Below are 23,843 nucleotides of genomic sequence, written 5' to 3'. Positions count from 1 at the left end.
CAACCACAGCCATCCCTGCAGACACAACCACAGGCAGCACTGCAGAAACAACCTCAGCCACCACTGCCGGCACAACCACAGCCATCCCTGCAGGCAAAACCACAGCCACCAGTGCAGACGGACCCACTGCCATGACTACAGACACAACCACAGCCACCAGTGCAGACACAACCACAGCCATCACTGCAGATACAACCACAGGCAGCACTGCAGAAACAAGCACAGCCATCACTGAAGACAGACCCACAGCCATGATTGCAGACACAACCACAGCCACCAGTGCAGACACAACCACAGCCATGACTGCAGACACAGCCACAGCCATCACTGCAGACAGAACCACAGCCATCACTGCAGACACAACCACAGGCACCACAGCAGACAGAACCACAGCCACCAGTGCAGACACAACCACAGCCATGACTTCAGACACAAGCACAGCCATGACTGCAGAAACAACCACAGCCACCACTGCAGACACAATCACTGCCATGACTGCAGACACAACCACAGCCACCACTGCAGACACATCCACAGCTATCACTGCAGACACAGCCACTACTGCAGACAGATTTAAAACCATCCCTGCAGGGAGCATTGCAGCGGTTGCGCCTGAATTCTCAGTGAGTCCAGCCAAGGAGGCAGGAGATGTCCTCCCTGCAGGCTCTACCATTTCTCTGAAACCAGCTGTTACCTCCAGACCTACCACTGCCCCAGCTCCTGCCTTTGGGACACAGAAGGGACTGGCCACAACATCAAGCACATCCTCCGACTCCACCACTGTTCACAGAAATCCTGCCCCTGAACTCGCACTCACCAGTGGGATTACAAGTAAGTAGATTTTCTTCATCCTAAAGCATAGAGCAGGAAGGGGTTAATCAGCTGTTGAAGCATCGTGATGTCTGAGGGTACCTATGGCCAAGCCTGGGGCAGTTCATCCACAATGCATGTTAATCTGCGAGGTTCATGATGAAAGATGAAATAAGACTTCTGGGAGCCTGTTCCAGGTTGAAAACTGGTTTGAAAGTTGGGTTACACTGTCCAAGCAGTGGTCTGTCCAGGAGTAGCACATGTGCAGCATCCAGGCAGCAAGCAGGTGAGTGTGCGCCGGCCAGAGGAAAGATGGAGCAGACATTAACAGTTTTTCTCCTTTCCATCTCAGTGCCGGCAGCCTTGCTCTACCCCTTCGGCGCAAAGGAAGGGGACCAGGAGTGTGTCCAGAGGACAGTGGATTTTAACTCCCCCCTGTTCAAGCCAGAGATTGGGTTCCCCTTTGGGAATTCACTGCAGGATGCTCTCTACGTGAGTTCCCACCTTGCTGAGCATGTCAGGGATGTGTAGGCTCTTTGGTAGAAAAATATCCCACAGAAATGGAGCAGAAACTGAACTTCATTGAATATAATTTTTTTTCAGTTAAAAATGCCTCTTTTCAGCTCACCCATGAGGGCTAAAGGCCTCCCCAGGAGTTGCCTGGGATTCAGCAATGAACAAGTTATTCTGGTTAGTTTACAGATAATGGACAGATCATTTTCCCACCCACGGACAACTACGTCCCCTCCAATCCCAACCCACCTCCCCAGGGCTTCAGTGGCCAGGAGGGTTTGCCGATGGTGGCTGCCTTCTGGGACGACGCAGATTTCTCCCAGGGTGTCGGCACTACTTGGTACCAGGTCAGGGCAAACAAAGGTACTCTCCTGGGAGACCCCAGCTCCCAGCTTGCCCATTTTTACTCTCTCTCTTGACAACCAGGAGTACTCCACACTCAGCTCTATTCGAGACCCCCTTGTTCATGATGTGGAAGCAAAGATCAAGAAATACCTGAAAATCCCCTATGTAGCAAAATGGACCTTGAAGGTGACATGGGAGAAGGCTCCAGCATACCCATCCCAGAGGAATGACACTCGGGTGAGCAGTGTGGGACTCAGGTGACAGGGGGGACTGTCACCAGCGATGGCCAGAGCAGAGCTGGGCTGCTGGTCTCCTGTACCTTGATTCAGGTGTTTCAGGTCTCACCACTGCAGTCTGCACTGCGGGAAGAGCAGGGGAGGCTTTGGTGGTGCTAAAGGAGTGCCTTGTATCCTCCAGACGAGCACCTACCAGGCAATACTCACCACTGATGGGAACTGTTCCTTCACCCTGCTGCTGTACCAGGATGGCGGGATGCGGTGGGACTACACCAAGTTGGCTGCAGACAATGTGCTGATTGGCTTCTCCAGGTGCTATGCACATGTGTGGCTGTGTTTTGAGGGAGCAGGGATTTCTCCCAGCATTATGTTGGGACCATCTGAGACCTTACCCCAAGGAAAGCCCAGCTACCACCCCTAAAGCAACCCTGTCCCATTTAAACCCTTCTCCCATAGCAATTCCTATCCCAGCTGCTCTACAAGGAGAGGAGGAGGGTTGTGTTAGGAGGGTGACCCACAAACCTTGTGTCTCCACACAGCGGCAATGGCTATGCCCAAAACAACGAGCTGACTCAGAAGCCAGCGTCTGTCAAGTACCGACCTGACCAGCACAGCAGCACCAGCACCGGTATGACGAGGGGGGAGTCCATGAGGCAGGTCAGGATGGGGGGATCCATGCGCTCTGTGCTGGGAGCATGTTCCCGGGACTTGCCCCTGTGAGGTGATGGGCCAGCAAAGCCACTGAGCCAGGGCTGGCCACTGAGAGCAGAACATGGGTGTCCTGTGTCCTGCTGTGGCTTGCTACAGCCAAGCCAGCTCTAGAGGGAGCCTGGAGACTTTGTGTGAGGACAATGGCCAGGGACGGTTGTCCCACGGGATCCCCCTCAGAGCAAGGTGAGATCCCAGTGGGGCGGTGCTGTTCTCTGATTGCTCCCAGATGTGCGTGGTCTGTGGATCTACAGGCTGGACAGCCGCTCTCGGGTGAACTATAGGCTGCGGTGCCTGGCGTGGCTGGACGCAGAGCCATCACCAGCCGCCTGGAACGCTCAGCTCCCACCATGCCCCTGTTCCTGGCCCCAGGCAGAGCTGGACCCCCGCTTCCGCCGCAGTGCAGGTGCCAAGCGCAGCACCCCCAGGGCCAGCCACGGGTATGTGGTCCCCTCTGCTCTGGGGTGGCCGTCATCCTCCCGCACCATTTCAGGCCCAGCAGACCCCTCCGTGAGGATGCTGCGCACTGCATGCCCCAGCCCGGCGGGAGCCGGGGTGCGGTGTCTGTACCGAGATAGGAGCTTGCTTGAAGGCTGGCAGGAGAGAGCATGGAGCCTCCTCATTCACCCCGCCACTGGTAAGTGGGCATCAGCACTGCCTTTACACTTTACACACCAAACACTGAGCGCTCTGCAAACGCAGTGGGGACCCCGACACCCCCGGCACCCAGCTGCCTTACCCCTCAGATGGGGAGCTGGAGGCATTTGACTGGTGCTGCCGGCGCGTTGGGAAGCCCCTGTTCTGTGCAAGGTTTGCTGAGAAGAGACCAAGGGTTGGCTGCGAGGGATATGTGCCACCCACCCCTGGTGAGTCCCCAGGGCTCTACCTCCTCTGTGCCAGGGTACTGGGTGGGTGACATGTCCATACACAGATCCCCTCTGGAGAGCATCCAAAGGCTGCTCTCCTCCATGAAATGGCACCATCATTTCCTGCCTGACACCAGGCTTATTTTCCTTCCCCCAAAATGGCTCCATGTCTTTTGGACCACAGCTGGTGCCTTTGGGGACCCCCACATCACCACTATGGATGGACTCACCTACACCTTCAATGGGCTTGGGGACTTTGCCCTGCTGCTGGCTAGTGATGCCCAGACCAGCTTTGTGCTGCACGGCCGCACAGTCCGGACTGGCATGGCTCAGGCCACCAATTTCGTGGCCTTTGCCGCCCAGTACATCTCCTCCACCACCACCACAACAGTGAGTAGAGGAAATCTGGGTATCAGTTTGAGCTTCTAAAGGGAATGAAGAGCACATCCAGCCCTGGTGAATGGCCCTGGCACTGAGCTTCTCTGCCAGGGCTGGAGGAGGACACAGCTTAGCTCAAGTGTCCCCACCATCGGGGGATGGCAGGAAGGGATGAGCAGAGGGGCTGACCAGGACATATGCTGTGATTTGCAGGTTGAGTGGACCCTGGGGAGCTGGGGTGATATCCAAGTCCTCCTGAACCATGAAAGCATCCAGTTCTCCTATGCCCAAGGTGAGCAGGTTGTGCTGTTAAATGTTAAAGGTATCTGCAGGAGTGATGAGTGTCTCCATCACCATTCAACCAAGGTGGATGGAGAGCATTCCCCTCCACAAATTCTGGGGCATCATTTCAGACCCCAGCCTTGCATGGACTCTCCCTCTGTGCTCTCCTTCCCTTGCAGACATGGGTGCTGAGGTGTACTACAGCCCTGGTGTCCTGCTGGTCAATGCCTCTTCTATCACAGCTGTTTTCAACGGGGCCATTGCCATCACCATCTCTGCCACCTCCAGGATCCTCAGCATGGTCTGCAGCCTTCCCGATCAATACCACAACAGCACCAAGGGCCTCCTGGGTGAGGACTTGTGGCACTGCTGCAGAGGCAGGGTGTAAAGTCCCATTCCCACCCTAAAGCAGACTAGAAAACACTGGGGGAAGAAGGGGGGAGGGTGACATATTTTGAAGGCAGGGACCCCTGAGTCTAAACTAAACACGGGTCAGCACCAGAGAGGAGGTCAACCCTGGGGAGACTTCAGTCCTCTGGTGATGCTTCACCAGGTGTGTGGGACCATGACCCCGCAGACGACTTCCAGATGCCAAATGGTACCAGCATCCCTGTGAACAGCAGTGAGGAGGAGATCTACAGCTATGGTTTGACCTGTATGTTCAGGCTTGGGATCTACCTTGATGATTCCCCTGTTCCTGTGCCTTCTGGCTACACTTTGGCTGGAGGCATTTTGACACTTGCCTGAGCAGAAGTGATGCGAGGGAAGCCCTTTGGTCTCCTCACTGCTCTGCGGAAATTATACTTAAAATACAAGAAACCTTAAAAACCCAAGGCCATACCCATGGTGTACTCTCTTGCAGGGGCTGTTGGAGGGCACAGCCTGTTTACTCAGCCTCTGGGCTTACCAGCAATGAACTTCACACCCATCTTCTTGTCTCAGCTGCGGCAGGAGGGTGAAAGCCAGTACCAGCTGGCAGCCTCACAGTGCCGTGGCAGCAAGGAGTGCATCTATGATTCACTGAGCACAGGGGACATGGCCCTGGGTCTGGCCACCCAGAGCTTCACAGCCGACTTCCAGCAGAAGAAGACAGTACTCAGTAAGTGGACTGCTAAGAGGTCATAGCTTTGGTAACTGGGCAGTGCCCTGCTCTCACACTGTCCTCTCTTGCTCCATGTGAGTCAGGAGAGAAGTCAACAAGGTCTCAGAGTTGCATTGCCTGGCTGGCTGGTCTCAAAGCCTGGGAGATGCCACCACGCTGTGCAACACAAGGGCCTCATCAGTGGGCAGTCATGGCAGCACCTGCCTGGGGTCCTGTCCTCACCACGAGGGACTCAGAGCCATGTGCCAAAGCCATGTAGCTACCAACCAGCTGTGCGCTGGACTGCTCTTTCGTCAGATGCCTTCCCTCCCATCATCACTGGTGACGCATCACTCACAGCCTTTAGGACAGAAAGGATCAGGAGGCAGTACCATGCTGTGGGGCTGGGTGCACACTTTGTCCCCCACCTCTCACCAGAGCTCAACATATCGGGTAAGGAAGGAGCAATGAGGCAGCGGGGATGGGATGGGGGGATAGTGGCCACCAGCTCACTGCCACCTCCTCTAACTCCCACCTCTCCCCTGGCAGAGAGTGGCACCTTGACGTGGGAGCCCCGTGGGACAGCCCCGCTCACCATCGACCTGGAGGCTATTGGGTCCAACAACCTCTCTGCCCTCCTCCAGCTCCACTTCACACTTTGCAGCTGCAGCAGGATCCAGGAGTGCGATTACAGCAACACTGTCACTGTGGAGGGGTCCTCCCTGCAGGTAGTGTGCTGGAAAGCCAGTGCCTCATTGTGCCTGCCCCACAGCTCTCTTCTCTGTCCATCCATCCTCTTCATGTCCCCTAAGCCAGCGTCACTGTCTCCTTCCAGTTGGCAGCCTGCAGGTGTGAGGGCGGCTACTCGGGTCCCTTCTGCCAGGACCCTCCGGACCCCTGTGCCCAGGGATGCTTCCCTGGAGTGCGCTGCGACTCCCTTGCTGGCTGCGGCCCCTGCCCAGCCGGCCTGACTGGTGACGGGCGGCACTGCTCAGGTGACAAGGGCTTGCCATGGCCCCAGGGCACCCATGGGATCCCCACCAAGGTGCTTCTCCCGGTGCCATGCTGCATTGCCTCGGCAGATATTGACGAATGCGCTCAGGGGGCAGCGTGCCCAGGGAACACCACGTGCACCAACACGGTGGGCAGCTACGCCTGCTCCTGCCCAGCTGGCGTGGAGGGTGAGTATGGGCACTGTTCTCATCCCCACTATCCCCTGGGCCTCAGAAGAGGGCTCCCATGGAGCCCAAACTGGGAGAGAGAAGGGGGAGCTAGCTGAGCTCTGTACACAAGCTCTTGCTGTCTTTAACGGAAGGGACTGGAATCCAGCCACTGCTCATACTCCTAGGCTGCAGGTCTCAGTATTCCTCTGGGAAGGGAAAATTTTCTCATGCAATTTTTCTCTTTGGGAAAAAAAAAAAAAAAAATCTCATCCCATCAAAGTTCAAATGCACATGCAGAGGTTGGGGGGCTAAAAGAAAATCTTTTTTTCTGGTGGCTGGAGGGAGGGGGGGTTGGGTGAGTGATGGTTTTCACTCCTATTCTAATGCAGTGAGCTGGGATTTCCCAAGGGCGAAAGGCTTCAGCTGGGAGGAGGAGGTGCAGGGCTTTTCCTTGAGGACCTGAATTTATACTAAAAGTCTTAATGTGTTAAAAAGAATCCCCCAAACATGAAACTTGTAAGAAGGGTGCTACAGAGCAGCTGGGGATGGCTCATGGGCTGGGGCTCTCTGCCTGCAGCCAGGCTCGTGCCTCAACCTGACCTGGGCTCCCCATCCTGCAGGGGAGGAGCCAGGCTGTGCCTCAGCCTGCGGCTCTCGCTCCTGCCCCGCGGGATACTGCAGTAATGGGGGACACTGCCACCTGCACCCCCTCACCTGCACCCCCAGCTGCGCCTGCCCCCCGGCCTTCACCGACCAGCGCTGCCTGGTGGCAGGGGGGGATTTTCGGCCGCTGCCCAGCGCAGGTGGGTGCCTGTACCCGGTGGGTGTGAGCCCCAGCCCCGCTCACGCCGGTGCAGGGATGCAGAGGCGCTGCTGTGCTTCCCCCTGGCAGGCCTGCCCCGGAGGAGCATCCGGCTGCGGGCCAGGACGCTGCGAAACGCCACTGCCGAGGAAGTCAATGGCACTGTATGTCACCAGAGGGGATGGGCTCAGGGAGGGGGATGCGCCAGCACACCAGGCAGCATGGCAACTTGGGGTGCCCATGCCTTCATGCGCTCCCCTCCTGTGAGATTCGCAGGGATCCGATGGATCCACAGGGCTGGAGGGAGGCAGCGCCAGCCATGTGATGCTGGCTACAGCCATGTGCCAGGTCCCCAGTGTGTGAATGGAAGGCCAGAGCAGCCCCTGGGGCTTGGCCACAGTGCCCCCGCTGCCCTTCAGCCTCTCCCTAATGCCCTTCCATTTCCTCCACCACAGGTCTCAGCCATCCTGGCCTCCCTGGAGGTAAAGGCTTTCCAGTGCAACACCAACATCACCCAAATGTGAGTCAGCTGTGGAGCAGCCCCATGCCCACCCCAGAGAGCCAGCAGAGCAAGGCTGGGCCTGGTGCCATGGGGTTTGGGGCACAAAGGGCAGTTCCACCCACCAGCCCTGATGCTGATAAACCCTTGGAGACACAAGCCCCATGGCGCCTTCCATCTCCTGCCTCATTCCTTCTTTACCACACACCCAATGGGGAAACTGAGGCGCAGTGAGGCTCAGTCATTCTGTGATGCAGCAACAGCTCTGCCAGCAGCGCCGTCTTTTCCCTGCAGGACAGACAGTGATGGCTTCACCTTCACGGTGGTGTCTGAGTTTGCCTATGACAGCCGTGGCACCGTCATCCAATTCCTGAATGAGGAGCTGCCGGGGGCCATCACCGGCGCCTTCAACAGACACTGGGGACAGCGGGAAGCAGGCACTCGCCTCCTCTTCCAGCACCTGCACCGGGACAACATCACTGACCTGGTGAAGTGTGAGTTGCAGGGGAGCCCAGGAGGAGCACCCTGCTGTCCCCATTGTTCTCATCACCCTGTGTGCCCCGGGGTTCATGTAACAACCACAGGGGGGCGGGTGGGCAGCAGTCCCCAGGCATGGATCCAGCTCAGGGAGGTGACGAATCCATGCCTTCCCTCCCCAGTGACAGTGGCTGAGCTGAGGCACTATTTCCCTTGCAATCTGTATGGTTACAAAGGATACCAGCTTCACTACGTGGGGACCATTGGCTTCGTCTGCATCTCCCCTTGCAAGAAGGGCTACTGCCAGCATGGTGGCCAGTGTCAGCACCTGCCCGAGGGTCCCACCTGCAGGTAGCAGCAGCTCTGGGATGTGCAAAGCCGTCTGGCACTGCTGCTTCTCCCCACACCTCTCCATCACCTCTCGTCTTTCCCTATCCACAGCTGCCTGCCCTTTTCCATGTTCTCTCCAGCCGGTGCCCAGTGTGAGCAGCTGGCCATCAGCTTCACTGCCTTCCTCAGCATCTTGCTGGTAGTCGTGGCTCTGCTCTGCCTCTCACTTGCCATCGTCTGCCTGGCCTCACACCTCTGCCACCAGCAGCGCCGCCGGCACGAGGGGTGAGCCATAGGCTGGACCATGGTGGGGGGTGCTGTGGGTGCAGCAGGGAAAGGAGTTTGGGTGTCAGCAGCAAAAGCTGGCAGAAAATCCATCTCTGGAAGACCCACCACCAGTGGAACTCATCTGGCCTGGGCAGAGGGAGCTTGCCATGGGGAAGAGGCTGGGCTGGGTGATCTTTTAGCATCTTCCTAGTCATCTGCTGCCCAGAGGTATGATAACATCAGTGGGTTGAACATTAGCTTACCTTTTTTCCCTGTGTCAGGAGAATATTTGCATTTCTTCTTCATCCCACCTAGTGCTCAATTACAGACAGGCTTTCTATTTAATGTTAATTTGAATCCCATACAAATAATTTCCACTGCTATTCATGTTGGTCTAGAAAAAGTTGGTCAGGAGCCAAGGTCAGGCAGGGGCTCTCCCAGCCTCCCCTGACATGTCATCCCCTTTCTTTTCTCCCCTCCCAGGGCCAGGGACACCTTCTGGATGCCACGGCCCTTCTCCTGTGAGTACATCCCTGCAACACCTCCTCACACCAGCTCTGCTTCACCCCAGTCTTCCTTGACCTCTGATCATCTTCCCCACTCCAGCTCTGACGATGGCAGGAGAGCAAGCAGAGCCCATCCACTGTCACCCCATGGAAAGCCTTTGGGAACTGCAGCTCCAGCCCATTGACCCCCTAGTCCAGGTATGCCCTGGGGTTATTGTCCCCATCGTGGGTCGGAATGGGGGGCTGTGGGATGGGGACAGATGTCCTAGCCTTGTGCCTCCAAGATGCTCAGGAGCCATGACTCATGCCAGAGCACCACAGATGCTTTGACTGGCATGTGTCAGTGCTGTTGAGCTCATCACAAAGAGCAGCACCAACAGAAAGTGTGGCTTGTCCCTTCTTTACAGATGAGGATCCAGAGACCCCACATCAGGCCTCCAAGCCAGCTCCCCCATCAGCCTTAGCTTGCCACTGGTCCTGCCCCAGCACCTCTGGGCTCACAGAGAAGCCAGCTGCTGCTTTCAGCCCCACCACCCGCTCTCAAGGTCTTCAGCAACAACGCCTGCATGGAGGCAGGGGACTGGCAGCTGTCCTTTGGAGCCTAGTGTTTGTGGGAGGACTCACTCTGGAGGAGGTGTTTTCATTGAATCAAAAATGTGCTATTACAGTGGGTGGCCAAAGCAAGAGGATTTTACCTTCCACTGAGGACCTTGCAGAGGCAACTGGGTTAATCCTTGAGTGTGTATGCACTGGGGTATGCTTTAGTGCAACATAACCAGACCTAGCAGAGCCACTGATATGGTCAAGTGGAACAATGCAGTGATTATAACCCATTAGGAACAAAATAGAATAAATCAACAATGATGGCATGCTGCTAAGTTGCCTGCACCCCATGGTGCCCATGCGCCAGCCCTCCTTCCTTGTCATCAAGCTCTCAAGTTCCTGCTTTCTGCTGGTTCCATTCACAGAACCAAAGACAAGATGGATGTACCTTCTTCGATTGCTCCATCCCCTCATTCTCCCTGCAGAGCTGTAAGTTTCCCCTCACTGCTCTCGCCAGGCACTACTCACAGTGGCTCAGATCATGCAGGTTGGGCTATGGTCCCCACAAATGGCCCTGCTGAGGGAAGATGCCTAAAGTGGGTGTATCAGACCCTAGTAGACGCTGGTTCCAGCCCCACATCCCTAGAGCCTGTCTTGGCCTGAGCCTGGACACTCACATCCCCAGCACCAACTCCAAGGGCAGAAGCATCCTGCAGTCCTGCTACTCCAAGCCTGCCCCCACCACTGCCTCCCATCCTGGCTCAGAAGAGGACACAGCTGCTGCAGGATAGTGATGCTCAGACCCCTCAGAGGTTTTATTGAACAAGTAAGATTGATAAGGGTTTATTATTTTTTCCTTTTTTAAGAAAGGCAGATGCTCTTCTAGGCACAAAATAATTATTTTTCTCCTAATTTCTGATCATGAGATTGCATTTTGCCCTCACATACCCAGCAAAGGTATGGGGAACAAGATAGGTCCAGCTCATGGGGTGAGCCTGGCACACCATGGCACGCAGGAGCTTGAACACAGTCAACCCATGGAAGGTGCAAAAATTCCTTCCCCAGGTGCCAAGGGTCCGACCTCCCCCGGCTGCATGGGAGGCGTGGTGGGATGCAGTGGGAGAAAGAGATGGTGTATGTGGTGAGGGGTACCTGGCCATCTTCTGCCAGCAAGGAGACGCCCATGAACACCCACTGAGCTGCAGCTGGGGAAGGGCAACTAAAGCTACTGGTTCTTGGGACAAGTCTGGGTTAGAAACATGAACTTCTGCCAGTGGAGCAGGCACTGGCCAAGTGAGCTGCCTTGTGTGGTGGGCAGGGTGATGGGTGCTGGGGATAGAGCAGGGACACAGTGGATGAGCAGGAGCAAAGGACTCAGAGGATGAGCTGTGGCTCAGACCATGCTGTCGGTGTGCAGTCCCACAGTTATTCATCCTCTCCACCTGCAAAGAAAAAGAAACGAGAATTGCTCATCCACCTCCTCCCTGAGGGCCTAAGGTAAGCTGGGAGCCCTGGAGGAGTTTCCACATGGAGGGACAGGGGCAAAGGAAAGTGGCCGGCAGAGAGGAGATCCCCAATCCCGCTCACCTCTCTGCTCCTCTGAGTAGCTCTCTGACTCCTCTGAGGAACCTGCTGGGGTTGCAATAAAGCCCCACATCAACTTACACCGATAACCACATTAGTTGCAATCCTCCTCCCCTCCCTGTGCTGTCACCCCCAGACTACACTGGTGGTTGTTTGCTAAGGGAGATGCTTCCCACAACAGCCCAGAGCACAGCACAGCCTGAATTTGGACATCCCAAAACCCATCCCTCATCTGTGTGGGGCTCTTGCTGCCTTAACAATGGGGTGGCTGGGACTTTCCCCTCTGCACCCCTGGGCACCAAGACAGCATCACCCCAGCACACACAGGCTGCAAACCTACCCATGCCAGGTAACTGGTATCCATCACAGCCAATCTTTGGTCTCTTCTCACTGTAGCGGGCACAGAGGTGGGCACTGCCAGCCTGATTACAGCACCAGTCATACAACTTCAGCTCCTGGTCTGGAGGCAAAAAGGAGAGTAAGGGGCTGAAGGAGAGAAGAGAGGGAGATGGGCTGGCTCTGGGCAGGCAGGGTGCTTGCCTCAGCTTATGGGAGATCCACACTCCCTCCAAGGGCAACAGCATGTCAGGAAAGAGGCTGGTATGGAGACTAAAGTGATTTAGAGGCTACAGCGATGTCAGCCTCAGTTGGGGGATGCCAGGGGCGGCTGTGCTTACCACGGTAGGGAGACGCCTGCCTGAAGGGCCTCCAGTACCTCTCCTGCCGCCCCTCGATGAGCTGGTTCTGACTGTCATACAGGCAGCGGATGCCAGCACCGTGCTGGTTGGGAGAGGTGGAATGCAGCATGGAGACACGGGCAGCCCACCAGCCTGCAATGGGGTGGCAGTGAGCCTTAGACCACAGCTCTCCCCAGCCAGCATCCTTGCCTCAGGACAAGGAGCAGGGCTGGGGCTTGCTCCTTGTTATCCATCACTACCACTGCACCACCCGTGGTGCTATGGGGGTTTGGAGGGACTGACAGAGACCATCCAAGTGATCCCCCACAGTGAGACCTGGGTGCTGCGGAGGGTCCATTCCCACTGTCCCCATACAGCTTGGACCAGCTCCATCCAGTTTAATAAGACAGGGGCAGGTCAGCCCTTGTTCATCCTCTATTTCCCTGTCTCTGTAGGGAAGAGCAGCCCCTCTCCTCCCATTTTCTATGGGATCACCTGCCCACCCTGCCAGCGGGACCCCAGACACCCTCGCAGGGGAGGTGGGAAGGGACAGTTTGGACACGAGGATGGAGGGAAGTGGTGTGCTCACTTACCTCCACGGCTGCTCTTGAAGCGGGGGTCCTGCTGCCCTTGCTGCAGGGAGCAGGGGCAGGCGGGCAGGCCCTGGCTCCATGCCTGCGGCTCCTGCTGCCGCCCCGTCCATGCCAGGCACTTCAGCCGGTAGTTGATACCCACTCGGCTCTCCAGCTTGTAAATCCACAGCCCGCGGAGGTCTGAGCAGGGACAGAAACCAGGAGCTGTAACCTCCAGCCAAGGGACCACAGGGGCAGCTTTGGCTTGAGGCAAGGGCTGAGTGATGCTGATGCTAGAAGCTAAGCCCACATTGTCCCTAGCCTTGGGACTCCATGCTTAACAGCTACCCAACTGCAGGAAAATGGGGAGAGGCTATTGCCAAAGAAGAAAGCCTTGGGTCAGAGCCATTACAACAAAAAGGGTCCATGGACACATCAAGAATATTTCAGCCTCAGGGTACCCAGCGGTACCTTTTGTCTCTAGGGCCCTACTAGCTGGTACCCACTGGAAGCATTTTATGAATTTGAGTCACAACAGCCCCAGGCAATGCTACAGGCTTGGGGAAGAGTGGCTGGAAAGGTGCTCAGTGGAAATGGGCCTGGCTGATTGATGGAGTTGAACATGAGCCAGCTTGTGCCCAGGCAGCCAAGAAGGCCAATGGCATCCTGTCCTGTATCAGAAACAGTGTGGCCAGCAGGGCCAGGACAGTGATCATCCCCTGTACTTGGCACTGGTGAGGCTGCACCTCAAATCCTGTGCTCAGTTCTGGGCCCCTCACTACAAGAGAGATATTGAGGAGCTGGAGCACACCCAGAGAAGGGCAGGGAAGCTGGTGAAGGGTCTGGAGCACAAGTGTGATGAGGAACGGATGAGGGACCTGGGGGTGTAGCCTGGAGAGAAGAAAGCTCAGGGGAGACCTAATCAGTCTCCACAGCAACCTGACAGGAAGTTGTAGTGAGGTGGGGGTCAGTCTCTTCTCCCACGTAACAAGCAATAGGACAAGAGTTTCCTCCTCAAGCTGTGCCAGGGAAGGTTTAGATTGGATATTAGGAAACATTTCTTCACAGAGAGGGCAGTCAGGTATTGGAACAGCGGTGGAATCATTGTCCCTGGAAGCGTTCAGAAGCCCTGTAGATGAGGTTGTCAGTGACATGGTTTAGTGGTGGTCTTGGCAGTCCCAGGATAATGATTGGACTTGGTCATCTTAAAGGACTTTTCCAGCCTGGTCACTTCTACGGTTCTATGTGCTTGGGGGGAAGGCCTAGTCTCGGTGAACTCAGTGGGAGCCTTGCCACAGTGTTAGGTTGGATTTCATCCCCTGGGGACATCTCCCTCCCCACATAGCTCTTTCCCAACTCCCTGAGGGGCTGCGTGACCCCCCCCTGGCTGTGCGGCACTACCTGTGTTGTAGCCCCTGAACTGGTCAGGGCGATATTTAGCGGCTGGAGGTCTCTGAGCCAGGTCATCGTTGTGGTAAAAACCATCCCCGCTGCATGCAGAGGAAAGAGGAAGAATCAGGGGTTGCTCTTCCTGTGCGAGGTTATCACAGCCCCAGCCTGCCCTTCAGCTGCTCTGATCCTGGGCCGGTGGGACCCGCAGCACCCAAATCACAGCTCTGAGGACACAAGGGCAAAGGTACTAGCTACCCCAACCCGCTGCCTCCTCTCTACGGGATGCAGTTAATTTTGGGTGCTGCAAATGCACCTACTGCATCATGGCTGAACCTGCAGATACCTCAAGACCCCTGTGAGCAGCTGCCGTGGTTTCCAGCATCTTGCAGGGTGATATGGAGCAGAAACCACCAGTGGTCATGCACAGGCAAACGTGCACGCAGACATGCCTGTGCTGCCCACGCTTCCTGTCCCAGCCACCTTTTCCTTACCCAGCTGCAGCAATGAGGAAACCCTGGAGACAGCGCGCATGGGGTGAGATGTAATGCGAGGAGGCAGGAAGTGACTGCTCTAGCCAAGCAGTGGAAATCCCTTCCCTCGACTGGTGCAAAGTTCAGCAAACATCCCCTGCTCCCCACTCCTTCTACCCAAACCACCAGGATGCTGTGGGCCTGGGCCCCCAGGGGGATGTCTGGCTTTTATCACAAGCGCAGCCCAGAAAGTCAGTGTGCTGCAGCACAATACAGCCACTAGTGGGGCAAATTTGATTGTGAGACCCCTGTATGTTAGGCTATATGGGCATGGAGACCCCATCTGAGCTGTCCCTCATCCTTCATGGGATGCAGGGAAAAGGATTAAACCATACAGAGCCAGTGGTGGGACACAGCCTGGTGCTCAGAGGAGGCAGGGGTAGGGTGCTGATCCTGCTGTACCTGGTGTAACCGATGAGCACATTGGTGGCAGCAAGCCTGGTGTAGTCCCATTGCATGCCTCCATCTTGGTACAGCATCAGAACGTAGGACCTGAAGCCATCAGTGGTCAGAACAGCTTGATACGTGATCGTCTGGGGAGAAGTGTTGCAGACAGGTAAGAAAGCGAGCAAAGCTGTTGGATTTTAAATCATGGCTGTGGGTCAGTGCTCGCTGAGGAACAGCAGGGCTGAGGTCCTGATGTTCAAGACAAAGGCAGCCTGGGCTGGTTTGCATTTTGCATGGAAAATGTGATGGTTTTACTTTGATGCTCCATTTACTTTGATGTTCCAGGAGAAGCCTCATATTCACCCAGTTTTATGTTCCTGAAGAACAGTGTTTCTGGTGCTCAGCAAACTCCTACCACATTAAAGAGGAAAATTTTACAGAGCAGGAGAAGTTCAACCAAAGATGTCCCCCAGAAAACCTGAGAAACACCAAAACATGGGCACAGCCCAGTCCTTCTGGTGAAAATCTTCAATTTTTCACAGAACCGGTTGTTATTTTTAGGCACAGACAACCACGGGTCTTGTTTTTTTTGACAACTCAATGAGCTCTTGAGCTCCCTAAGCCCCTTACCCTGTGGGTGTCAGTATGCGCTGTGTAGGCAGGTGCCCTCTCCCAGGTGATCTTCAGGGTCCAGGCTGCAGAGTAGGAGGACCTCAGGTACCGCCGAACCTTTGCTTCCACATCACGGACAAATGGAGGCTTGGCCGTGTTGAGGGTGATGTACTCCTGTGGGTTGGGTACACCCATGTCTATGTTAGCTCCCAGCAGGGCAAAGATAGGTCTAGACTGGGGTCATGCCATGGAGCGACTGAGGCTCCGGATGAGATTTGGATGGCTCAAGACATGACACACACAGGACTGAGCGCTCTTAGATTTGGCCCAGAAAAGGGAAATGCTGCTCATGGGCTCCATCAATTACACATTTCAAAGGACATCCACAGAATAGGTGACGAGTTTATCATTGAAAGGTGTTTCATGCAAACATGCACCCCAGTGGCTTCACTTACCTGGTAATAGGTGGTGCCAACCCCTTTGGAGAAGTCGGCGTTGTCCCAAAACACAGCAATCATGGGAACCTCCTCGTGGCCATTAAAGCCTCTGGGAGGAGGGTTGGGGTACGCGAAGATGCTGTTGTCTGAGGCTGGGAAAATGATCTGTCCATTGTCTGTAAACTGAGCAGAGGGATCCCTCCGTCAGGTGAGGATCACCCTATAACACAGGAATAGCAAGCCCATTTCCAAGCCCACTTTGAGCAAGGCCAAGGAAGGTCACCACCGATGTGGCCACAAAATCACTTCCTGCTATAAACAGACCCTAGCAGCATCACAATTGATTTGCCTCTGACACGGTTCCACCCCAGGCACCTGCCGTCCAGGGCCTACCCAGGTTCCTGAGGGATGGCAGCTTGCCCTGCAGCAGGGGTAGACCAGGTAGCCAAGGTAGACTCACGTAGAGAGAGTCGCGCAGGGTTTTCCCAAATGGGAATCCAATCTCAGGCTTGAAAAGCGGAGAATTAAAATCCACTCTCCTCTCCACGTACTGTCGATCGTTTTCCCTCACTCCATACTCGTAGAGGGGCACAGCTGCAACTGAAAAAGAAAACAAGCAAAAAAACAACCCCCAAAGCACACTTAGCAAAGCCTTTGGTGCGTGCCAAAAACTCAAAGGGCTGAAATGATTTTGCTTCCAAAGGGACACAGCCTGGGCAGTAGGAGGTTGGGAGGACACTGCCAATAGCCACCTGGACACCCTGTCTGTCACCTTCCCTTACAGGAGCTTGCTCCCACTGCTTCCACTGCCTTACACGTACACAGCTCTCCTAAACCCACTGTGATGGCCTTTGTGGTCACTGTCCCTTCCTGCTCCAGCCCTGCTGGGGCACTGTGCTGAAGGACTGCTGTTAGGAGGGGAAAAACATTGTATGGGACCGTGGTAGGGGGATAGCAGGGAATTAAGCACCCACAGCAGTTTCTAGAGATGTCCACAGTCTCCAGTCCCATATTTATGTCTGCTAAATAAAACAAAGCATTTGGGGGGACTGGTTTTTCTAGCTGATTGGACCATACTTGAAGGCAGGCTCAGCCTGCCAAAAATGAAAGCTCATGTGCAGGAGGTCCTCATGGTGTGTCTCCCCCAGGGGTCCTGGCCCCAGATAGTCCCCTTGGTCTCTGGAAACCAAGTATCCCTCAGGATGGTCAGTCAGGATACATCACATACCTGCAGGGCCAGGCAATGGGGTCAGGGCAGCCGCCGGCCCTTCTAGTGGAGCTGGAAACACTGGGGATGATGCTCGGGAGATGACAGTGGCTGCTTCTGGCCTGGGCAGTACCTTCCTGTCCCCAGGGATGGGGACTGGTGGGGTAAGTCTGGTGGTGGCTGTGCGTGTGGTGGCTGGGGAGCCCAGCCGGGCTCCCCCCTGGCCTGGGAAGGCTGTGGGGAGTTTCAACCCGCCAGTGGCAGGGGCTCGGTTCACTAGGCTGGTTGTCAGCTCACTGCCCAGGAACGGCTGTACAGCGGCTGGGCACAGGGTCTTTGATGTGGGGCTGCCAGCAGTTATCCCAGTGGGAGGAAGACCAGGGAGCCCTGGGCTTCCCCCCAGCGGAGAATGAGCAGCGGTCTCCATACCTACCCTGGCTCCAGTTATGCTGGGAAGGAGCCGAGCCATATCCCCTCGTTCTGCAATCGCTCTGTGGAGCACGGCACTTGCTTCCCCGGGCACGGGGATATCAGCATCCCTGGAGGGGGCTCCAGGGCTTTCCGTCTGGTGGGCAGGCACGAGCAGGGCAGCCCTCCCCGGTGCAGCAGCCCCCAGGTCTCCCCTTCCCCCTGCAGAGGACCCCCCTGCTGACTCACATGCTGAAAGTGGAGCAGAAAGCCCGGAGCTGGTGGAGTCTCCCTCTGCAGCGCTTTCTCTCTGTGGAGCAGAAGGCAGCGCCAGGGCAGCACCGGGGGATGCAGGAGCACGGGGGGACACCTCTCCCAACGCTGCTGGCATCCCTGAGGCCACCTCATCTTCAAGAGACCATGTCTGAGCACCTCCAGCTTCTCCTGCCAGCCCACCCCGTGCCCATGGCACCAGGGGTCTGCTCCCACTCTGGGTGCCAGGGGCAGAGTTGGTGTTCCCATTGGGTGCCAACCCGGAGCTCAGCCCATGCCCGGGAAGAGGCAGAGAAGCAGCCGTAGAGGTGGCCATGTCACTGGAAATGCTGCTGCTGGGAAGAGCCACTGGGACCAGGGGCTGCACCTCCCAAGGGGAGGCGAGGGCGGATGGGGCTGGTGCTCCTGACGTCTTCTGCATGATGGTTCCTGCTCCTTCCCGCAGGCTGGCACCAGGGGAAGGTCCCCCGTTCACTGAGGATCCTCCAGGCAGCTCCACCACATTGCCTTGGCTCAGTTTTGCATCAGGAAGTCCAGGATTAGCACTGCTCTGGATGCCAGGAGTAGGCACAAGGCGTTCCTCAGGGCCAGCAGCCTCCAAGTCTGTTCTCAAGCCACCACCAGCTGCAGGAAGGCTTGCTCTGTTAGCAGCCTCGACAGCTGTCCCAGGTGATGAAGACCCCTCTGCAGATGGGGAAGAAGATGCAGACTGCAGAACGGCTCTCATTTCTCCATCAGGGGCTCCTGAACCAGCTGGTCCCTCTCCAGCAGGGGCCTGGGACTGCCCCAGCGACCCTCCACCACCAGCTGTTTCACCTGCTCCTCCTGAAGCAGGAGGGATCTCAGGCCCAGCACCCAGGGAAGGTGGCAGAGCACCAGAAGCACTCGGGCTGGATGGATCCGAAACGGAGGATGCTGCAACCACACCACTATGAGAGGCAGGACCAAATGAGGAACCTACCCCAGGCAGCTGACCCATCCCACCCACTGTCCCACTGCCTGCAGCAGGGAGCAGGGGTGGCTCAAACCCAGTCCCACTGCCTGCTCCTCCCAGTGCCTGCTCTGCTGGGCCAGTTCCGTAGTCCCCTGCCGCCGGCAGCCCCAAATTTGTGCCAAGCTGGACCCCAAGGGCAGCTGATGGGGGTCCCACCAGTCCAAAAGCTGCTGAGCTGGGGCCATCCCATGCTGAAGTCAAGCCAGTGCTGGGTCCATTGGCTTCAGGGAGACGTGGTCCCTGGGGAGCACCAGCTGCCATCCCCGGTAGCTGTGACACCCCGAAGGACGGAGGCACGGGAGCTCCCTGGGCTGCACTGAGGTCAGGGCTCACTGGTGTCTCAGCCCTAGACACAGGGCCGGCTGCACCCCCCGGGGGTGGGTAAGCATCCCCAGGAGCACTGGCAGCTTCACTAGGCAGGCGCCCTGGTCCTTCAGCCCCCAAGATGCCAGGCTCTGGGCCAGCACTGCCAGGAGGTGCTGGACCAGGCAGGGGCCCTTGTCCCAGTGGTGGCACTGCTCCTGCTGCTGCTCTGTCCTCAAGAGCTGACAGCGGGGACAGTTCAGCATTCACCAAAGTGCCTGTTGCCCCTGCGGGTAGCTCTCCAGTGATAACAGGGTCCTGCTGAGTGCTGAAGGCTGAAGGATTCATGTCACTCTGGGTATCTGCATAAGGACTGCCATTCCCTGGACCTCCTGACTGTGCTGTGTCCCCTGCACCCTCGGCCCCCTGACCCTGGACCCCAGCAGCAGGCCATGCCAGTCCATCAGGTACAAAAGACGCTGGGTTGGGAGCATCTGGAGCTGAATTCAAGCCAGTGCCATCAGCACCCTGGGGACCACCTGCTGCCATCTCCCATGGCTGTGACACTCCAAGAGAAGGAGACACAGGTGCTCCTTGATCAGCAGTGAGGCTGGGGCTTGCTGGTGTCTCTGTCCCATCATCAGCTGCAGGCAGGGTGCCAGACCCAGTCCCTGGGGGTGGGTAAGCAGCCCCAGGAGCGCTGGGGAATGGCAGAGCAGCAGCAGGCAGTGGCGGCTGTTCTCCAGTGAGGGTCTGCCACGGGGCGGGTTGCAAGGATGGTCTGGCTAGATGCACAGCCCCCATGTCCCCTCTGGGTAGTGCAGTGGCCAAGACTGGGGGATTTATGCCACTCAGTACATCTGTGGGAACCCGTGGGGCTAGCTGTGAGATGACAGTGTCCTCTGTTGCCTTGGGTGCCTCACTGGCTGCAGGTGACAGGGTTGAACCAGGAGCCTCCAATGACACCCTGGAGGTTCCCTGCCCATCCCCATCCTCACTGCCGGCTGGTGCCAGTGAAGTAGCTGGGCTCTGCGCTGCCTGGCTAGGGAGGAGGGAGGGCTCCCATAGGTTTCCCTCTGTTCCCAATACTGTTGGGCTCTCCAGGGGCAGGAAGGTCGAGGCAGCTGGGCTGAATTCACCATTTACTGCATCTCCTGCACCTCCAGGCACTGAAGCTGAGAGACTTCCCTCAGCAGCTGGGGTCATTTCTCCCACTGGCTCTGGGGTGATGCCCACAGCTCCACTCACCGCTCTGTCCTGCTGGGCCGTAAGCAGCCCCCCAGTGCTGGTTCTGGGGCTCAAGAAGTTGGCACTGTCTTCACTTTGGATATCCAGAGGCAGAGTAACACCTTCCTCAACTGCTCCCGTGGCTGTGGTCAGCCCCTGGCTTGGCAGTACGGTGACAAAGGTACCCACAGGTCTGCCAGCAGTTGACTGTGCTGGTGGAGGGGTGATGGGGAGGGACTCAGTGGTGGGGTTTAGATCTTCTCCTCCTTCTCTGGTCACGGCCGCAATGTCCTCCTTTATATCTGGAAAGAGAGGAGTGGTCCCGAGGGGGGTGTCGGGACCAGCCACTGTTACATCAAGCTCTGCTTCTGGGGTGACAGCAGGGTGCTGTGCAGAGATTGCAGCAGCGGTCGTGCCTGCAGCAGGAGCAGCCGAACCCCTCTCAAAATCCTGAGGTGTGTTAGGAGGCTTGGTCCCGTTTGTCAAAGCTGGTGCTGTAGAGCCATATTCACTCGCCGCTGTCACCAAAACATTCGGCTCAGTCCCAGGAGGAAAGGATGGGCTTGGTGGGCCCTCTGTCTCAGCATCAGCCGCCAAGGTGCTTGTCTCCACAGCGCCCATCACCAGGGCACCAGGCCCCTCACTCTCTGCTGTGATGTGAGAAGCTGTCCCGGTAGCAAATGGCCCCTCGGTAGTAACAGGGACTGCAGGAGCAGTCCCAAGGCCTGCAGAGATACACAAAGTGGAGCATTATGCTGGGCACTGGAGCCAGCAGCCTGCCAGGATCAGCTATGTGTCCCTGTCAGCCGAGCAACGGGAAGATCCCACCCCTTCTTAAACCCTACTGCCCCGTCCTGTGGCCTCACAAGTCTCTGATTTAACAGATAAGGAAAGCAGCCTGGGCTACCTTAGGCACTGCACTGCACAGCGCCTTTTGCAGCCCCAGCATCTGCTGCTGCCAGCTGAGACAGGACACAACTCATCACAGGTCTGGTGCAAGCCTGGAGGAAAAGGCAGATGCTGCAACCAGGACAAAGGCAGACACTGCAACCAGGCACTGCGGATGGTATTGCCTGCCACTGAGAAGAGCTGGGGCCCAGCAAGTCTAGCTCATAGCCCCAAGGGCGTCTGTGGAGCTCTACCGCCTGAGGGCAGCTCTCAGCCCTCTTTGCCTTGCTGCAGGGACAAAACTGAGCACAATTTCTTCTGCAGAGCTGGTGTGTGTGTGTGTTCTTCCATTTTTTCACCCTTTTGGTGTCTGAGGGACATTTAAATACAGTTTACTCAAAGCCCTTTGGCAGATAGGGCAGCCAGGGCTTAGTGAAATATTCCCTGATGGCAAATCCCTCTCTCCTGCTGCAGATAAAGCAAAGGGGACTACCCCTCTCCTCCAGCTGGGTGCAGGCATCAGGAATTCCCTGCCTGTGGAGGGAATATTAACTCCCAGGACCAAGCCCTGCTTACAGCTCCCTCCTCTTGCTGTCGAAGTCCTGCCCCATATCCAGGAGCTTTACACAAAGGAGGAGACACTACCCCACATCCCAGCACCCTCTGGCACCCATGGGTGACGTTCCACCCAGTCTTATTTTTAGGAGAGGGATGTAGGCTCTGGGGAGGCCAATCTGCCACGGTTGGCTTCAGGAGGAGTCAGGCAGATCTGCTGACGCTTGGCTTTAGGCGGCCGCAATTAGGGGAGACAAAGGGCTCCCCGAGGGTGAGCCCCAGCAGGGTTTCACCTCAGCACGACAGCCTGAGCCTGTTCCCCATCCCGGTGCTCCGGTTCATCAGGTTCCCCTGCCAGACAACCACATCCCCCTGCAGCAGAGGTGCCTCCGACCTCACCGCTGGCTCAGATCATTAACTTGTGGATAGCTTGTACCGGAGTCATTAATGACTATGATAGACCAGTCCTTGAGGGGTCTGTCCTCCCTCAACCCCCTATTCCCCCTCCTGTCAAGCTGCTTCCTTGTCATCTTCCTTGGCTCTTTGCACCAACCCCCTTCAGCCAGAGGAGCTCAGCAGCTTCCCTCCCCATCTTGGAGAAAACAGAGCTCATCAGTCAAGTCCCCCAGGTTAGCTGGGCACACTCTACCCCAGTAAATCCTTGTTTTATCTTAATTCTTCCATGCAGAGCAGGAAACGCCACCTACCCCACGCCACCCCGTCGTGGGAAGCATGTGTGAGAGGGGCCCCAGCATGGAGCATGGAGTTTGCTCTTTCCCGGGACGTGGGAGGGATGGGAGTGTCTCTGGAGCCCCGCTGGCTTCCCTTGGATCCCTTGCTGGAGGGGCTGTATATAGGCTCCAGGGATGGGCTCTCACCTCTCCCACGGGTCCATGCCTGCAGCCAGCCCCTCAGGTGATGCCTGCTCCATAAAACACTTTTCCTAGCTCTTTGGCTGCAATGTATTGTGAGGACTTGCTCATAAGAGGAGTTTCCAGAGTAATCAGGAGAGAAAAGCATCTCACAAGTGTACCTGCTATGCCCTGCAAGGGCTCATACAGGACGTGTGTTAGCATTAAAATATAAGACATACCGTGTAGAATCCATATGCAGCATCCCACGAAGGTAGAAAGTGGCCATCCCCTGGTCTGCATGCCTCAGGCCTCCAAGCAGGCAGAGCACTGGGAAGCTCAAAGGGAGGTGAGAGCAGCTCCGTTCGTCCGTCCGTCCGTCTGTCTGTCTCTCCGTCTGTCCCTCCCTCCCTGCCTGCCTCTCCTGCAAAGCTGGAGTCCCGCAGGTGCAACCCTGCTCCTGCTCCCTCCCATTTATAGGGATGGCAGAAGGAGGCAGGTTGCAGCCGCCGTCCCCTCCCGCCCCCAGTGCTTTCCCTCCAATGTCCCTGTCATCATTCCCTTCCTGCTGAGCTGCCTCCTTTCCCAAAAGCTGGATGTTCAAGTGGTGCATGGGTTGGGGGTTAGCCTACAGGAACCCAGTCTCCCAGGGACCTGGGCACAGTCCAGTGCAGCTCTCTGGGCCACCAGCACCAGCTGGAGAAGCTGAGCCCAGAGCAGTGCATGACACTGCCCACAGTGGTATCCAGACACTCCAGAGGCCCCACAAGACCTGCTCCCCATGCAGGAGAGAGGGACACGGAGCAGTGGGTTGTGGTGGTGGTGGGGCAATGCCAGGTGGTGCCACCATGCCTGTGAGGACACCACAGACACTGAAATCAGCAGCTGAGCCATGTTCCCCCTTGGCTCAAGGCTTCCCCCAGAGCAGAGGCAGGTTATAAAGCAGAGAGAGGTAGGGTGGGGAGCAGGCCCTGGGATGTCAGCTGAGCTCCCCAGAACTCAGCTATAACTGAGAGCACTGGGGATTCCCATCCAGAGCCCAGCATGCCCCATCAGGGTTTTAAACCTGCACCTGAGTATGGGCACAGTGGTATGGGGTGCTGGGACGGGGTGAACAGGCCAGGGAAACTCTTCTGCAAG

General features: G+C 56.8%; 2 protein-coding genes across 5 annotated transcripts; one reads left to right on the top strand and one right to left on the bottom strand.

The window, feature by feature from the left end:
- The first annotated feature begins 217 nt into the window (after nt 1-217).
- Nucleotides 218-10,132, top strand: MUC4 (mucin 4, cell surface associated). Its single transcript, XM_062629034.1, has 27 exons — nt 218-831; nt 1,163-1,302; nt 1,506-1,670; nt 1,750-1,905; nt 2,086-2,216; nt 2,444-2,532; nt 2,842-3,018; nt 3,106-3,249; nt 3,359-3,478; nt 3,663-3,868; nt 4,070-4,148; nt 4,318-4,488; nt 4,692-4,793; nt 5,001-5,237; nt 5,538-5,672; nt 5,769-5,947; nt 6,055-6,214; nt 6,302-6,400; nt 7,003-7,185; nt 7,275-7,348; nt 7,640-7,704; nt 7,978-8,177; nt 8,343-8,511; nt 8,602-8,775; nt 9,241-9,278; nt 9,364-9,461; nt 9,671-10,132. The coding sequence occupies exons 1-27, from the start codon at nt 252-254 to the stop codon at nt 9,725-9,727; spliced, it is 4,128 nt and encodes a 1,375-aa protein (XP_062485018.1). The 5' UTR covers nt 218-251; the 3' UTR covers nt 9,728-10,132.
- A 554-nt stretch (nt 10,133-10,686) lies between these two features.
- LOC134168901 (mucin-4-like) lies at nt 10,687-23,145 on the bottom strand. 4 transcript variants are annotated; one of them, XM_062629030.1, is made up of 12 exons: nt 22,946-23,145; nt 17,862-21,134; nt 16,458-16,597; nt 16,016-16,180; nt 15,579-15,734; nt 14,964-15,094; nt 14,041-14,129; nt 12,661-12,840; nt 12,068-12,220; nt 11,731-11,850; nt 11,394-11,435; nt 10,687-11,248 (listed from the first exon to the last, which is right to left on the bottom strand). In XM_062629030.1, exons 1-12 carry the CDS (start codon nt 23,004-23,006, stop codon nt 11,232-11,234), a joined length of 4,527 nt encoding a protein of 1,508 aa, XP_062485014.1. In that variant the 5' UTR covers nt 23,007-23,145; the 3' UTR covers nt 10,687-11,231. The 4 variants fall into 4 exon arrangements, with proteins under 4 accessions (XP_062485014.1, XP_062485013.1, XP_062485015.1 ...); XM_062629029.1 differs by having other exon boundaries at nt 11,394-11,438; nt 22,946-23,144; XM_062629031.1 differs by lacking the exon at nt 11,394-11,435.
- Between the last annotated feature and the right edge of the window lie 698 nt (nt 23,146-23,843).

The sequence above is a fragment of the Pezoporus occidentalis genome, unplaced genomic scaffold, assembly GCF_034315485.1.
Source record: "Pezoporus occidentalis ecotype Australia unplaced genomic scaffold, CSIRO_AGI_Poc_V1 ctg327, whole genome shotgun sequence".
Taxonomy (NCBI): Eukaryota; Metazoa; Chordata; class Aves; order Psittaciformes; family Psittacidae; genus Pezoporus; species Pezoporus occidentalis.
The sequence above is the reverse complement of the archived record's forward strand: the minus strand, read 5'-3'. Positions and strand labels throughout refer to the sequence as shown.

Bases quoted from the DNA above. Each gene is read 5' to 3' on its own strand.
- MUC4 (XM_062629034.1), top strand. From the start codon at position 252: ATGATTGCAGACACAACCACAGCCACCAGTGCAGACACAACCACAGCC. The intron at 3,019-3,105 runs GTGCCAAGCGCA...GCACCATTTCAG, and splicing joins CCGCTTCCGCCGCAGTGCAG to GCCCAGCAGACCCCTCCGTG. The intron at 5,948-6,054 runs GTAGTGTGCTGG...GTCTCCTTCCAG, and splicing joins TGGAGGGGTCCTCCCTGCAG to TTGGCAGCCTGCAGGTGTGA.
- LOC134168901 (XM_062629029.1), bottom strand. From the start codon at position 23,006: ATGCAGACCAGGGGATGGCCACTTTCTACCTTCGTGGGATGCTGCATA. The intron at 16,598-17,861 runs GTGAGTCAGCAG...TTTCTTTTTCAG, and splicing joins TTCTGCTCCACTTTCAGCAT to TTGCAGCTGTGCCCCTCTAC. The intron at 15,735-16,015 runs GTAAGTGAAGCC...CCCAACCCACAG, and splicing joins TTGGCACCACCTATTACCAG to GAGTACATCACCCTCAACAC.